This window comes from Ovis canadensis, chromosome 1 (genome assembly GCF_042477335.2).
Source record: "Ovis canadensis isolate MfBH-ARS-UI-01 breed Bighorn chromosome 1, ARS-UI_OviCan_v2, whole genome shotgun sequence".
In the NCBI taxonomy this organism is placed as follows: Eukaryota; Metazoa; Chordata; class Mammalia; order Artiodactyla; family Bovidae; genus Ovis; species Ovis canadensis.
The window spans coordinates 157,167,472-157,184,830 of NC_091245.1; the positions used below are offsets into that span (position 1 = coordinate 157,167,472).

A 17,359-nucleotide genomic window follows, 5' to 3' on the forward strand; every position below is an offset into this window, starting at 1 on the left:
TTTTTCTTTTTGGTTGAGAATATTAAAGTTAATCCAGCTAGTGAATTTGTTTTATGCATAGGTTATGAAATACGCTTCTTTGCAAGTACCACTGAGACGATTGTATAAAAATCTTCACAAGTTTGCCACTAAGGACAAAATATACCCACTAAATGGAGTATTTCAGGATAGCAGATGCCTAAGGTTAATGCATTGTTCTGTAGAGAGCCAACTTGAGACCCCAAGAAATAGGCAATTGCCTACTTTCAGTTTATTAAATGGTGATGTAACATAATTTTTTTAAAGCAGTATGAAGTGAACAGAAAAAAATAAATAAAGCTAGCCAGCTAATGAAATATGTTGATTTGTCATTTACCTTTATTGTTCTTGTTGTTCTTTTAGTTTGCATTTCTTTTATTAGTGACTTCCAACATTCTTACATCTTATTCTTTTCAAACTGAATTAAATAGTACAGTAAAGAAGCTTTCAGCCTGCTTTTATTATTGAACACTTTTAGAAGAAATTTTAATAAATCTCTATCATGACAGCAGAATATTATTGTCTCCAAAATGTGTAATGTTCTATTATTTAAGTCATCCATGTCTATCTCTGCATATTAGCCATCTGTTTATTCACTGGATGATTTGGACTAGAAAAGGTAATAAGTGGCTAGCATTAACTAGAATTAAAAATAATACATACTATGTTCCACAAAACTATAATTGTATTTCTAATACAAATGACATCAAGAGACAGTCTTTCCCTCAGAAGAATCAGTATAGTTGCAATTATTGATGAATCCCTTATTCCAAAATGCATTTTCTAGAAAAATGTACACAGAGGAAAACAATATCTTTTAAGCTCTAAGAATTATGAAATCAGGAAAGAAAGGTGCTATTTTGGTTAAATCACAGTTTCCTAAAGAATGAAGAAATAAGGTTTGCAGATTTTTTTTTTTCCCTGATGCAAGCAATCTCCCTTCTTAAATACACATGGCGGTAAATCATAGGATACATTGAATATTTGTTTTTAAGATTTACAATGAGTATTTTTGCTGGTAAATTTTAATTAAAAAAAAACTACTTGGAATTAAGTGCATTTTAAATGCGTTCTGGATAATATACACACATACGTATATTTATACAGACACATACATATGTGTTTGTATGTGTGTGTGTATGTATGTATATATGTTCTTGTTGTTGTTGAGTCACTAAGTCGTGTCTGACTCTTCTGTGACCCCATGGACTGTAGCCCACCAGGCTCCTCCTTCATGGGATTCTCCAGGTAACAGTATTGGAGTGGGTTGCCATTTCTTTTTCCAGTATGTGTGTGTGTATATATATAGTGTGTATATATATATATATATATATATATATATATGTATGTATGTATGTATATGTATATATAATATATAATATCTATATATTTTAAGTAACTTATTGTATTATATAGCAGTTTTTTATTATTATGTTTTATTTTATTTTTCTTGACTGAAGTTATTGTTGAACACCCAGTTTAGCTTGTTTGTGAAAGTAATAGTCACGAAAACAAATCAGCATTGGAGATTAATGTTCATTTCATCCATTTGCCTAAATTTCAGGTGTTCCTGAGAAACCTCAAATTAGTGGATTTTCATCCCCAGTTATGGAGGGAGACTTGATGCAGCTGACTTGTAAAACATCTGGTAGTAAACCTGCAGCTGATATAAGATGGTTCAAAAACGACAAAGAGATTAAAGGTAAGGATTGGGGGAAAGTCTCCTAATCCATATTAATGTGTTGAAACTAGCATGAAATGTTAGACCCACAGAGTTTTACATTTCCTTTTTCAAATGTAGTCAGTTTCTGATTAAGTGTAATTTGAACCAGATTTACCTTAAATTGGGTAATTTTACAAGGTATGTGAATACCATTTCTGTGTGCTCCATTTTTCTCTGATGTAAAACAGTTTTAAAATGATATATATCTAGTGGGAAAGTTGGAGAAATAAATGAGTCAATATACAAAAGCCACATAGGTTTGTGCTTGACAATAGTAAGGGCTAAGTATTTGTTAGATGTGGCCATTTTACAACTCATCTATAGTAGATTATAGACAGAGAAATTCCATGAATTATTTCTTCAACTTGTTGGTTCTGAAAATACAAATTTCTGAGAATAAAACTAGCTAAACATTAATAAATTTGTTTTTCAGTAGTTCTCACAGAGGGCAAAAAATGTACTAGTTTCAGTAAAAATGCATAGAAATGTAAATGTTAACCATAGTTCTGCTCCTTCATACCCTTAAACACACACACACATGCATACACACACTATTTTAAGGTGGAATAAGTTTATAGAGGAGATGACTATTAAGGTTAGTAGTGATTTTTCTTTTTTACCCCACATGCAGATATCTTGGACCTGAAATCATATGTCTGTTAAAACCCAAGTATCGGTTCAGTTCAGTCACTCGGTCATTTCTGACTCTGTTACCCCATGGATGCCAGGCTTCCCTGTCCATCACCAGTTCTTGGAGCTTCTTTTTAAACCCAAGCATAAAAATCATCTGGGGTCCCTGAAAGCTCAGTTGGTAAACAATGCATCTGCAATGCTAGAGACCCCAGTTGGATTCCTGGGTCGGGAAGATCCACTAGAGATGGGATAGGCTATCCACTCGAGTATTCTTGGGCTTCCCTTGTGGTTCAGTGGTAAAGAATCCGCCTGCAACACAGGAGACCTGGGTTTGATCCCTGGGTTGGGAAGATCCCCTGGGGAAGGGAAAGGCTACTCTCTCCAGTATTCTGGCTTGAGAATTCCATGAACTGTATAGCCCAGGGGGTTGCAAACAGTTGGACATGACCGAGTGACTTTCACTTTAATAAAATCATCTATTATGCTTGTTGAAAATGTTTCCTATTTATATAGCAATATGTATTATTCTCAGGGTAACCTTCTCAGTTCAGTTCAACCTCAGTCGAGTAGGACTCTTTGTGACCTCATGGACCGCAGCACACCGGGCTTCCTTGTCAACCAACTTCCAGAGCTTGCTCAAACTCATATCCATTGAATCAGTGATGTCATCCAACCAACTTATTCTCAGTAGTTCCCTTCTCCTCCTGCCTTCAATCTTTCCCAGCATCAGAGTCTTTTCCAGTGAGTCAGTTCTTCACATCAGGTGGCCAAAATATTGGAGCTTCAGCTTCAGCTTCAGCATCAGTCCTTTCAATGAATATTCAGGACTGATTTCCTTTAGGATGGACTGGTTTGATCCCCTTAAAGTTCAAGGTACTCTCAAAAGTGTTCTCCAACACCACAGTTCCTTCTAGGAGATAGGCTTATGCAAACCATTCTGATTAAATTGCAATTCATGTATTTCACTTGGACAGGAAGGTCTAACAGATAGAATTGTCTATAGTTTTGGGTTGGCCTAAAGGCTTATTCAGGTTTTTCCATAATTCTTGCCTCTTTTCTATTTTAGTTACTCTTTCTCTCTATATATATATTTTTTCCCCAAACAAGGAACTATCTGTAATTTATCCATAATCACTGTCTTGGCTTTAAAACTTTTAAAATACATTTTATTGGACTAAATTTAGAGAAATACAAGCACCCAATTCACAAGTCAGATACATCACTTTGCTAAATTAAATTTGCTCTTATAGTCTGCCAGGGCTCAGTACCATTCATTCTAATTCTACCCTTAGGGTTTATTTGTTTAGGTATTTGTGTTAAATGTCTGGTCTTGATTAGACCTTTTCTAAATGAACCCTCCAGAGTTATCTTAGTGTGACAAGGCTCTAATCCAGCCACTTTTTCTGCATAAGCATTTCTGATTGAAAGCCCTAACCTGGAGGATGAGTTTAAAATCTGATTTCTTTGGCCTATAAAAAAGCTCCAGGCAGTGAATTCTTACAAATCAGATATTTTTCTATGTCAAAGACTCAGTTTATGCTAGAATGTTCTTAAATACTCTCCTTTAGTTAAATTATTACCTACATGCATCCTTTTCTGAATTCTGACATTAAATTAGTTAGTGAATTAGTCAGCTTCTCCTAATTTCTTACCATTTTATTTGTGTTTTAGATAAATATAGCCTCAGGGAAATCAGAGACTAACATACTAATCATTAATATTGATTGATTGTTTTTAACATTGTAACCTTATGAGAAATGCATGATATTTTCAGAAAAATATTTTTATAAAATATCTTAATTTTTGACAAATTTGGCATCCGCTCTGAGTACTGGATTTGGTCATAGACTAAGTAGAGAGAGGACTTTTGTTTATATATAAAAACATGAAATTTTGATCTTATAAGCACGATAGTCCAAAATCATCTGAATCAAGGCTAGAATGAAAATCAAGACAAAACAGTATAACAGAATCAGCATAAGTGTCTAAGCTTGGTTCAGAAGTACTGAAGCTTTCTTTTTCCTGTTCTCACCAGTGCATGGCCATTAATGGAGCATTTGTTGTTCCTATACTTGGAGAAGGCAATGGCACCCCACTCCAGTACTCTTGCCTGGAAAATCCTGGACGGAAGAGCCTGGAAGGCTGCAGTCCATGGGGTCACTGAGGGTCAGACACGACTGAACGACTTCACTTTCACTTTTCACTTTCATGCACTGGAGAAAGAAATGGCAACCCACTCCAGTGTTCTTGCCTGGAGAATCCCAGGGACAGGAGAGCCTGGTGGGCTACCGTCTATGGGGTCACACAGAGTCAGACACGACTGAAGTGACTTAGCAGCAGCAGCATACTTACATTTGTTTATATAGCTTTTTATTTGTTCATGACTCTTCTTTTGCATGCTTAGTTTGTCTACACGATGATAGAATGAACTTCCTGAGTCCTCTAAGCTGTTTGAATAGGAGTATATGCAAATTATGCTGTATGCAGTACTTGATACAGAATGTACATTCATCACTACTGCTTGCTCTCTACCTGGGAAATGAAAATATACTCTAAAATCCGTCAGCAGACATGTCTCCCTACAAGGAGTGTTCCATCCTTATCTTGTACTCTTGTCTTTTCAGAAATCAGAATTTGACTTCCTATTTCCATATAGCAGTTTTTACTACAATATCACTTGAGACATTTTATAAAGACACTTCCTAGTGTAAAGAATGGGAATAGAGAGGCTAATCAAACCTAGCTAAGTTCAATTCAGTAAGAAATTGTTAAATATCTCCCAACTAGAATTATGGCACTTGAGTGAATATCCAACTAAAGAAAACAAGAACTTTGACCTGGAGATGTTTAAGATGTCTTTGGTATGATAAAACCGGATAAGAGGAATATTTTCCTATAAACAGGAATGTGTAGCATCATGTACAATAAATCTCAAAGTAGCTATATTGTCGGGGGAAAGGATAATTTGCCATATGTTTTAACTAAACATTGACCAGTTCAACATATTGACACTGTGTTAAATTTCAAATTCTATTTAATAGAGCTATGAGCATTGAAAGTGATTTCTGATTTCAGTTCAGTTCAGTTTAGTCGCTCAGTCATGACCGACTCATTGCGACCCCATGAATCGAAGCACGTCAGGCTTCCTTGTCCATCACCAACTCCTGGAGTTCACTCAAACTCACGTCCATCGAGTCGGTAATGCCATCCAGCCATCCTCTGTCGTCCCCTTCTCCTCCTGCCCCCAATCCCTCCCAGCATCAGAGTCTTTTCCAATGAGTCAACTCGTCACATGAGGTGGCCAAAGTACTGGAGTTTCAACTTTAGCATCATTCCTTCCAGAGAGATCCCAGGGCTGATCTTCAGAATGGACTGGTTGGATCTCCTTGCACTCCAAGGGACTCTCAAGAGTCTTCTCCAACACCACAATTCAAAAGCATCAATTCTTCAGTGCTCAGCTTTCTTCACAGTCCAACTCTCACATCCATACATGACCACTGGAAAAACCATAGCCTTGACTAGATGGACCTTTATTGGCAAAGTAATGTCTCAGCTTTTGAATATGCTGTCTAAGTTGGTCATAACTTTCTTTCCTAGGAGTAAGCGTCTTTTAATTTCATGGCTGCAATCACCATCTGCAGTGATTTTGGAGCCCAAAAAAATAAAGTCTGACACTGTTTCCACTGTTTCCCCATCTATTTCCCATGGAGTGATGGGACCGGATGCCATGATTTTACTTTTCTGAATGTTGAGCTTTAAGCCAGCTTTTTCACTCTCCTCTTTCACTTTCATCAAGAGGATTTTCAGTTCCTCTTCACTTTCTGCCATAAGGGTGGTGTCATCTGCATACCTGAGATTATTGATATTTCTCCCGGCAATCTTGATTCCAGCTTGTGTTTCTTCCAGTCCAGCGTTTCTCATGATGTACTCTGCATAGAAGTTAAATAAGCAGGGTGACAATATACAGCCTTGACGTACTTTTCCTATTTGGAACCAGTCTGTTGTTCCATGTCCAGTTCTAACTGTTGCTTCCTGAGCTGCATATAGGTTTCTCAAGAGGCTGGTCAGGTGGTCTGATTTCAGGAGGAGTCATTTTTCTATACATTGTTTTGCCATTATTCTTTATCTTATGAGGAAAGTTGTTTCACATTCTTAGCTGATCACATTTTCTTAGCCAGGGTATTTCCATATTAGATTCTAGAGCTGTGGTCCTTAAACTTTAGCAGGTACCATCATTACCTCCAGGGCCTGGTAAATCTCAGGTTATAGGGGTCTGACCCCCATTTTTCTGATTGAGTAGGACTGGGTTGGAAACCAAGAACGTATATGTTAAGCAGTGTGTTGAATTTGTGAGTGGTGTTGTGTGTTGAATTTGTGAGTGGTGATGACGCTCCTATTTTGGGGCCACATTGCTATAAAGAACACAATGTTCAATATCATATAGAAGTATCAGTAACATATAGAAGTCTTGCCTCTGTCTTTGAACTTTAGTTTCTCAGCCAGTAAATGAGGATTATAAAACTTGCCTCAAAGTGCTATTGTAGGGATTCTATACAAACCAACTTGTATGACAAAACTTGACACTGTATTAAAAACCAGAGACATCACTTTGCCAACAAAGTTCCATATAGTTAAAGCTTTGGTTTCTCCAGTAGTCATGTATGGATTTGCAAATTGGACCATAAAGGCGGCTGAGTGCCAAAGAACTGATGCTTTCAAACTATGCTGCTGGAGAAGACTCTTGAGAGAAGGGACTCTTCCTCTGCAAGGGTGGACAGCAAGGAGATCAAACCAGTCAATACTAAAGGAAATTAACTCTGAATATTCATTGGAAGGACTAATGTTGAAGCCGAAGCTCTAATACTTTGACCATCTGATGCAAAGAGCCAACTCATTGGAAAAGATCCTGATGCTGGGAAAGACTGAGGGTAGGAGGACAAGGGGGCAACAGTGGATGAGATGGTTGGATGGCATCACCAACTCAATGGGCATGAGTCTGAGAAAACTCTGGGAGTTAGTGAAGGCACAGAGAGACCTGGCATGCTGCAGTGCAGGGGGTCACAGAAAGTTGGACATGACTTAGTGACTGAAGAACAATGATATGTATAAAGTATTTTCATAGTATAAGGAATCACTGCATATAGTTTAGAGATTATTGTTATCATTGCTATCATTATTATTACTACCTTGAGCAAACCATGATTGATGAGCTCTAACAATCTCTGAATTAGTCCTTGAAATATAACCAAAACAGAATTACTCCTTTAATGTATTCATTTTGGGAGGATGGACATGTAAGCATAAAATCTAACAAGTATGGTAATAGAATTATGAACTGGCTAGTTTTTGTACAAAACAAGAAGCAGAAACAAGCCGTACTTTGTGGTAGAGGTAAAGACAAGTGTTTATTGATGCATATTGGTACTCGATCTTAAGGGATGAATGGGATTCACCATATGGCTTGTGGGTAAAAGTAGATGGTAGAGCATTCTAAAAAGAAGACCTGTGTCTTTATGGAGAGTAAAAAGAATTTGATTGTTTGAAGGAACTGAAACTTTCTGTGATACAGACTTGAGAGGTAAATGGGAAGATAGGGAACAGTTAATCATGGATATTTTATTCCAGATTCAGGAGTTTGAAGTTTATTTTGTAGGCAGTGATGAGACATTTTCTGCCATATGCTTTGAACAGTGGAATGAACAAGCATAATTTTCTTCTAACTGTTTTTCCTCCCCATAAGTCTGACTCAGAAATCCTTTGGTGCCTCTGGGCAGCTCTGTATGCAAAACTGCAGGGAGTTTCACTGTAGCTTTTAATCTTCTGTGGAGTTTTGAAATCTGAATATTTGTCATTTAGTATAGGGGAAAAAATGTGTATTGCTTTCCTAAATCTGTCAGCATCCTGGGAACTTATATAAACTCTCCATTCCATGTATAAGTTTAGTAAATTGTAATTTGAGAAGTTGTCATCATAAAATCTTAAGATTTTCTTTTCCAGCCAACTAGCTTTTTCATGAATGTGTTAGGCAGAATTTTATCAGAACCCTCAGTGACCCACATTTTTGTATAATCTTTTCCCTTGGAATGTAGAAAGAACTTGTAAATACATGCTATATCATTGCCTTGATCATGTCACCTTACATGGCAAAAGGGATTTTACAGATGTAATTATGGGTCCTTTTTGAGTTCATCAAAGGGTGATTATCAAGGGAAGCCCAACATAATAAGCTAAGACCTTTATAAAAGAATGAAAAATCAGACATTCTCCTCCCGGCCTAGAAGACCGCAAATAGTTATGTGTGAACTGATGGTAGGGGCCATGTGACAAAGAACTGTGGGTGACCTCTGGGAGCTGAAAGTTGTTCCTAAATGACAGATAGTAAGAAAATGGAGACCTTGGACATACAACATCAAGAAAGTAAATTTGCCAACAATCAGTAAGTTTGTAGAGGATTTGAAACTTAGATGGGAATCACAGCCTCAGCCAAAACCATGATTTCAACCTGGTGACACTGGGGAGAGGATCAGATTAAGTTCTATCTGGACTCATCATCCATAAATATTGTGAGATAATAATATTGTTTTACGACACTAAACTCATTATAATTTATTATGCATTAATAACAGGAAGCTGATATCTAGAAAGGCAGAATGATTTCTCATAGTCGTATATTTGACAAAGATTGAGCTTGAATATTCTGATTCTAAGACCCAGTACTTGAGTCTGGGAAGAAAGCGGAAGGCTGGAAGAATATTTAAGGGACATTTCAAGTATGAACTAACACGGCCCTAAAATAATGGATGAAATGAATTTTTTAAATGGTTGGATTTAAGAGAGAAGACAAATTTCAGGTGAACTTGGTGAATGAATCTGGGAGATGAAGCAAGGATCAGAGACAACAAAATTTGGGTGCCTGAGTGACTTTGTTAGTGCACATGTGGAAATAAGGCATTAGGAGAAATTGCTTCAGAAATAAATGATAATATGTGTATAATTTGAGGTTGAAATAACTATATAAAATCTAACACTTAAGCTTAGTAGGCTTTTGGAGTTAGGTGATTTATTATTAAGACGGGAAATTTTACAATACAAAGGTCTACCATCTCCTAATACAGGACGTTTTTAGTTTTAGCCTTTTTAGATAATCACTCTTTGTCTGTGCAGCACATTCCCAACAAAAACCCACTCAGGTCATTCTGATCCTGAGAATCGTGCTATGCTGTAACCTGCCTATCCATCAAAGTTTAACTTTGTGGGGAGTCACTGAAGCTTGTCAGTTCCTGATAGTATTGTCTGCATCTTCAAGTGTTATTTTACTTATTAAACAACATTTGTTTCAAATGTTGGACCATCAATTTTAAGCTGATTTCAGCTGTGTTTCCCTGTGTGAACAGAAATTTTGATGTACACTTTAAATGTTAATCAAAAATAATGTCACAGCTCATTTTCAAGTTGGCTACATATAGTGTAATTGTACTATAAACTACTAAGTAAATAATTTTTCAGCATTTGGAAACATGAGAGTGAATTTCTGAAAGCTGTGTTTCTCAAAAGGTAGCCTCAAAACAGCTTAGAATTAGAATCACCTGAGGTACAGTTACAAAATGCAGATTCTTGGTCTCAGTGAAGACTTTTAAAATCAGAATTCCTGTTGTCAAGCCCAGAAGTGCTAATACTTATGAAGTACCTCTGGCTCACCTGGTAAAGAATCCACCTGCAATGAGGGAAACCTGGGTTCAATCCCTGGGTTAGAAAGATCCCCTGGAGAAGAGAAAGGCTATCTACTCCAGTATTCTGGCCTGGAGAATTCCATGGACTATCCATGGGGTCGCAAAGACTCGGGCATGACTGAGTGACTTTCACTTTACTTCTATTGATCCTTAGACTCACTATAGTTTAAGAATGCATTAGATTAGAAACCAGCTAGCCAAACGTTAATCGATAAAGAAAGAAAGAGAGGAGACCTAATCCATAAGTTTAGAAAATGATTTGATATTTTGTGTTCTTTATGGATCTATCCTTAGAAGGAGATTCTCTAAAACTAAACAAAAAATGTACGTTAGTGCTTCAACATTCCTGAGAATAACTGTAAAAGTTCCATTAGCCAATATCTTAGCAATATTTTTAGCTGGATGATTTTTAAAATTTGTGTTTCTTGCTCTGAACTCTGTGGACTCTACTTTGAGGAATGGTAGGCTATATATTTAATTTAAATACTCTCTGGTATTGTAAAACTAGTTTGGGCCTAATGCTTCATTTAATGTCAGTTGCACAAAACCTTAATTTAAATGAGTGAAATATTAACATATTATACATAGATTGTGAATTCCCTGGAGCTAAACACAAAAGAAAATAAAAGGGAGATATCTGTGTACCCTGAGTTTAAAGCTCCTGTATCATGCAGGATACAGATTAATTAAAAGTGTTGTCATTTAAGCTTACAGTGTACACCATTCAGTTCAGTTCCTTTCAGTTGCTCACTTGTGTCCAGCTATTTGCGACCCCGTGGACTTCAGCATGCCAGGCCAGATCCCTGTCCATCGCCAACTCCCAGAGCTTGCTCAAACTCACGTCCATCAAGTCTGTGATGCCATCCAACCATCTTATCCTCTGTTGTCCCCTTCTCCTCCTACCTTCAATCTTTCCCAGCATCAGGGTCTTTCCCAGTGAGTCAGCTCTTTGCATCAGGTGGCCAAAGTATTGGAATTTCAGCTTCAGCATCAGTCCTTCCAATAAATAGTCAAGGTTGATTTCCTTTAGGATTGATTGGTTTGATCTCCCTGCTGTTCATGGGACTCTCAAGAGTCTTCTCCGACACAATTCAGAAACATCAATTCTTTGGTTCTCAGCTTTCTTTATAGTCCAACTCTTACATCCATATGTGACTACTGGAAAAATCATAGCCTTAACTAGATGGACCTTTGTCAGCACAGTAATATCTCTGCTTTTTAATATGCTGTCTAAGTTGTTCATAGCTTTTCTTCCAAGGAGCAAGCATCTTTTAATTTCATGGCTGCAGTCACCACCTGCAGTGACTTTGGAGCCCAAGAAAATAAAGTCTGTCACTGTGTCCATAGATCAATGGATTTTTGAGTTTTTTGTTTGTTTGTTTAAATTTACCACTTTGAAAGTATCCTTACCATTTAAATCTGGATCATTAGGGACCCCATATTAAATCAGAAAAAGAAATAGCATTTGTAATACCTGTAAGTGAGGCATATGTGTGTACATACAACTTTGGGTTTTCTAAACACTGTTGAATATACTAGCTCAAGATTCTCTCAAGATACAATGAGAAACATAAGACATCTTTATGGAAAGAGATAAAACAATTGTTTAATCTCAGTGTGAATAGCTAATGAAAGCAAATGATAACCAACAATCTTTGAGAAACATTTCCTTTTTAAAGTTTCTTATTTTTTAAAAGCAACTGTTGAGATATAATTGACAAAAAGCAATCTGCACATATTTTAAGTGTACATTTTAGTATATTTTCACCATGATCAAGATAGTGAACATATTCCTCATCTACAAAAGTTTGTTCATACACATTAATAATTCCTTCCTGCTGATCTTCTTTGTCCACCACTACCCCCACCTCATCTCACTTCCAGGAAACCACTATTCTACTTTATGCGTTTATAGAGTATGTTCTCTAGAATTTTATATAAATCAAGTCATATAGTATACACTCTTCAATTTATTTCTCTCAGGATAAATATTCTGAGATTCATCCATATTGCATATAAAAAAGCTTTTGTGTGTTACTGATAGGTATTCTATTGTATGCATCTGTACTACAATTTGTTTATCCATTTATCTGGTATAGACATTTAGGTTGTTTACAGTTTGGAGCCATTGCAATAAAGCTGCTATGAACATTTAGATATAAGTATTTGTATATAGTTCTACTTTTACTTACCTTGGGTAAAAATCTAGGAGTAGAATGGCTGAGTCATAGAGCAGACACATGTTTAATTTTTAAAGGTATTTCCAAACTATTTTTCAAAGTGGTTGTACTACTTCATGAAGTTCAAATTCTAAGTTGTATCATTATTATTATTTTTTACTATTATGAATCATGCTTTGGTATATGTAAGATGTTTCTGCCTAATCCAAGATCAGAAAGAATTATTTCCATAAATTTTATATTTTTAGGTTTTATATGTAATTTGAGAGCTTTTATGTTTCAATGCCCTTGTCTTTTACTTCTCTCAGCTATATTATTTCTAGGTCAGTTTCAAGAGATTGACTGATCTCATTATAGATGATATTTTCCCACTTCTTTTGAATGCAGACTTGTTTTTGACTGGATTAGGGACATTAAAATGTTCACCTTTCTGATGCTGAATATTCTTCTAATTCTATAAGAATTCTTAAGTTTTGTTCTGGTTAAGTAACTTAGAAAGAGTTTAACGCTTTCAGAAGTGACTGTGTTAGTTCCTCAGTCATATCCAGCTCTTTGTAACCCCATGGACAATAGCCTGCTAGGCTCCTCTATCCGTGGAATTCTCCAAGCAAAAATACTAGAGCGGGCACCCATTCCCTTCTCCAAGGGATCTTCCTGACCCAGGGATCGAACCCAGGTCTCCTGCATTGCAGGTATCCATCTTTACTGTCTGAACCACCAGGGAAGCCCTTTCAGAGGATCCTTTAAATTTCTTAGGAGGGACAGAGCAGCTTTTATTGTAATAATTACCTAAATCCCATTGTTGTTGCTCAGTTGCTAAGTTGTGTCTAACTCTTTGTGACCACAAGCATTGCAGCACACCAAGATACCCTGTCCTTCAGTATTTCCGCAAACTCACATCCATTGAGTTGATGATGCCATCCAACCATTTCATCTTCTGTCACCCCTTTCTCCTCATGCCCTCAATCTTTCCCAGAATCAGAGTCTTTCCCAATGAGTTAGCACTTCACATCAGGTGGCCAAAGTGTTGGAGCTTCAGCATCAGTTCTTCCAAAATCTTCTGAGTACTCCAGGTATGAATTGTGAGTTTTTGTTTTTTTTTTTTAAATCATGTTAGTTAGAACAGACACTATTTCTCTGTCCTATGTGAGCGTCATGTACCATTTCCTCTAATTTTTTCTGATAGTTCTTGTCCTAGCTTCAAATGCTTTCCTCACACAGATACACTGATCAATAATTACTTTACCAAATACTGTGAGGGACACAGCAGATGTCCGGAGTCATCTCTTCATGTAGCTCTTTCCTTTTTGATATTCTGTCCCGTAAATTCTTAGAGCTTTCTCAAGGAATGACAACCCACTCTGGTAGTCTTGCGTGGAAAATCCCATGGACAGAGGAGCCTGATAAGCTACAACCCATGGGGTCACAAAAAGTCAGACATGACTGAGCGAGTGAGCACACAACCCTGTAACCTTTAGCCCTTTGGGCTTCTTATACGCTCAACTCTATCAGTATAACTCAGGGAGGCTGCCAGATTATACATGGTTTTCCCTCCACACTTCATTGCCTGGAAAATCTCTCAAGGCATTAAGCAGAGACAAATTTTAAGGTTCATTTCATTCGTTTTCCATCTTCCTGGGGTAACAGTCCATTATGATGATGTTCAATATCTTGGAAACTTGTTTTTTCCAGGTAAGAAGTAAATCCAGCCTTGTTACTCTGCTAGGCTGAAAGGAAATGGTATTTTACCTATGTTTTTGAAATGTAGAGAATAATACTTTTATTTAAATGGTGTTTTAGTTTTGTTTGACTGCTTATTTGTTGTAAGATTATACAGTATAATAACTTTAAGAGGATGAACATGATTAAGTGTAAAATATATTCATACTCACATTAGCAAAATATTTTAGATTAATAATTCTGATAGTTTTAATGTCAGAAGTTATTTTGAATAAAATAATAACAGAAATTCAGTCCTGGTATATGTTGTTCTGGGAATGGAAAGAGAAGTTCCAGTGGGTATATAATGATATCTTTGACTGGATTTCACTTATTGTTAAGAAGGAGAGTTATATCAATAACAAAAACTGTTTTATTGTTTATTAATGCTTTTAGTCACTATTTTTAACTTGTGTTAAAGAAAGTGCAACTTTCACTTATCAATGAATTATCAGCCAACAAGCAATGTTGAGATACTATACTAACATAAATATTCAGATCTACTAACTTTTTAGCTCCCATCTGCTAATGGAGAGACTGTTTACAATCTCCTCAGGTTCTTCTCAAAAGATAATTTATGATTTCTTCATGTGCTAAGAAAGATGCCTCTCCCATTCAAGAGCTTTAGATTTTTCATGAAATACAGTTTCTTATGATTTTGGTGCCATATAAGGAAAGATGGTCTCATTACCATCAGCTTTAGCAAATGATCTTCTTGGGACTCAGGAAGATATTTTATGAAATTTATGAATCAAATCTTTCTAAAAATGATTATTTAATTCTTTTATCAGACAGCATACAAAAGCACACACATCATTTGCTGGCAAAGGCCAATATAGTCAAAGCTATGATTTTTCCAATAGGCATGCATAGATATGATAGTTGGACCATAAAGAAGGCTGAGCACTGAAGAATCAATGCTTTCAAACTGTGGTGCTGGAGAAGTTCTTGAGAGTCCCTTGGACAGCAAGAAAATCAAACCAGTCAATCCTAAAGAAAATCAACCCTATATATTCATTGGAAGGACTGATGCTGAAGTTGAAGTTCCAATACTTTGGCCACCTGATGCAAAGAGCTGTCTCATTGGAAAAGATTCTGATGCTGGGAAAGATTGAGGGCAGGGGGACAAGGGAGCAACAGTGGATGAGATGGTTGCATGGCATCATTGACTCAATGAACATCAGTCTGAGCATATTCCAGGGGATATGAAGGACAGGGAAACCTGGCATGCTGCAGTCCATGGGTTCACAAAGAGTTGAACACAACTAAGTGACCAAACAACAAAGAATAATGGACATCCTCGAGTGTGAGTCAAATGGGCCTTAGGAAGCATTAATACCAGTGCTAGTGAAGCGGACAGAATTCCAGCTGAGCTATTTAAAATCATGTCAATGTATGGTAAAACCAAAACAGCATTGTAAAGTAAAATTAAAAAATAAATAAATGAAATTTTAAAAAATAAATAAAATCCTAAAAGATGATACAGTTAAAGTGCTACACTCAATATGTCAGCAAATTTGAAAATTAGAAGTGGCCACAAGACTGGAAAAGGTCAGTTTTCATTTCAATCCCAAAGAATACTCAAACTTCCATACAGTTGAGCTCATTTCACAAGCTAGTAAGGTAAGGGTCAAAATCCTAGGTTTCAACAGTATGTGAACTGAGAACTTCCAGATGTATAAGGTAGATTTAAAAAAAGGCAGAGGAACCAGATATTTAATTGCCGACATTCAATGGATCATGGAGAAAGCAAGGAAGTTTCAGAAAAATATCTACTTCTACTTCACTGACTAGGCTAATGCCTTTGACTGTGCGGATCACAACCAACTGAAAAATTCTCGAAGAGATAGTGATACCAGACTACCTTATCTTCCTCCTGAGAAACCTGTATGCAGGTCAAGAAGCAACAGAACTGCACATTGAACAACAGAAAGGGGTACAGCAAGGTTGTACATTGCCATCCTGCTTATTTAATTTATATGCAGAGTTCATTATGTGAAATGCCAGACTGGATGAATCACAAGTTAAAATCAAGATTGCTGAGAGAAACACCAACAAACTCATATATGCAGATGATATCACTCTAATGGAAGAAAGCGAAGCGGAACTAAAGAGTCTCTTGATGAGGGTGAAAGAGGAGAATGAAAAGCTGGCTTGAAACTCAACATACAAAAAACTAAGATTATGGTGTGCAGTCACATCCCTTCATGGCAAACAGAAGGGGAAAAAGTGAAAGCAGTGAAATATTTTATTTTCTTGAGCTCCAAAATCACTGCAGTTGGTAACTGCAGCCATGAAACTAAAAGACCCTTGCTCCTTGAAAGAAAAACTATGACAAATCTCAACAGCGTATTAAAAAGCAGAGACATTACCTTGCTGACAAAGGCTCATACAGCCAAAGCTATGATTTTTCTAGTAGTCATTTATGAATGTGAGAGTTGGACCAAAAAGAAGGCTGAGGGCCAAAGAATTGATGCTTTTGAATTGGAGCTTCAGCTCCAATACTTTGGCCACCTGATGTGAAGAGCCAATATATTGGAAGACTCTGATGCTGGGAAAGATTGAAGTCAAAAGGAGAAGTGGGGAGGGACAGAGAGTGAGGTGATTGGATAACATCACTGACTCAATGGATATGAATTGAGCTAACTCTGGGAGATAGTGGAGGACAGAGGAGTTTAGCATCCTGCTCTCCATGTGGTTGAAAAGAGTCAGACACAACTTAGTGACTGAACAATAACAATAGAATAAAGGAAGAGTAGATGAAAAATAGTACTTTATTTAAGAATACATGAATTGTATTGAACCTTATGAATGTTCCAGTGTTTAGTTAGAATTTAAAAATACCATGTTCTTCAGAAAACAAGATAACCCCTGAAAAATAATGGTAGTAGGCAGTAGAGAGAAACTTGTATTCAGAAGGGTGATGTCACATTACAGATGTTTTACTGGTGCAAATGACTCATTTTCAAAATAGGTTGATAAGGAGTATGTTTATTTTTCTTATATTTTCTAAATGCTACAAGATCTCATAAACTGGATTTTTGATAGCTAGAAAATTACGTGTTTCAAAGGAGTCACACTTGCCTGCTACTTATAGAATTTACTTCACTGGATAGTTTTAAAATTTTTCTTATAGAGTTTACTTGGGCTTTTAAACATTTTTCTGCCATCTTTTATCATCTTTTGGACCTGCATTAAAACACTATTTTAATAGAAAATAAAAGAAATCTTCAATAGAAGGAAAGACTTTATAATCTATGCAATTATAGTGCCTACCTTAAGGCATCAGGCTTAGAATTGGGTAATCATTTTTATAACATTTTTCAGTCAGATGGTATTATATTTTTCAGTCAGCT

The 17,359-nt window shown here is 36.5% G+C and overlaps 1 protein-coding gene across 3 annotated transcripts in view; it reads left to right on the plus strand.

The window, feature by feature from the left end:
* The window catches only part of CADM2 (cell adhesion molecule 2), a 1,299,579-nt gene that overhangs the window by 1,096,129 nt on the left and 186,091 nt on the right, over positions 1-17,359 (plus strand). For all 3 annotated transcript variants that reach the window (XM_069578719.1, XM_069578709.1, XM_069578730.1), the window contains exon 4: positions 1,583-1,720. In XM_069578719.1, the coding sequence (XP_069434820.1) occupies positions 1,583-1,720 (138 nt within the window). The remainder of the gene's footprint in view (positions 1-1,582; positions 1,721-17,359) is intronic.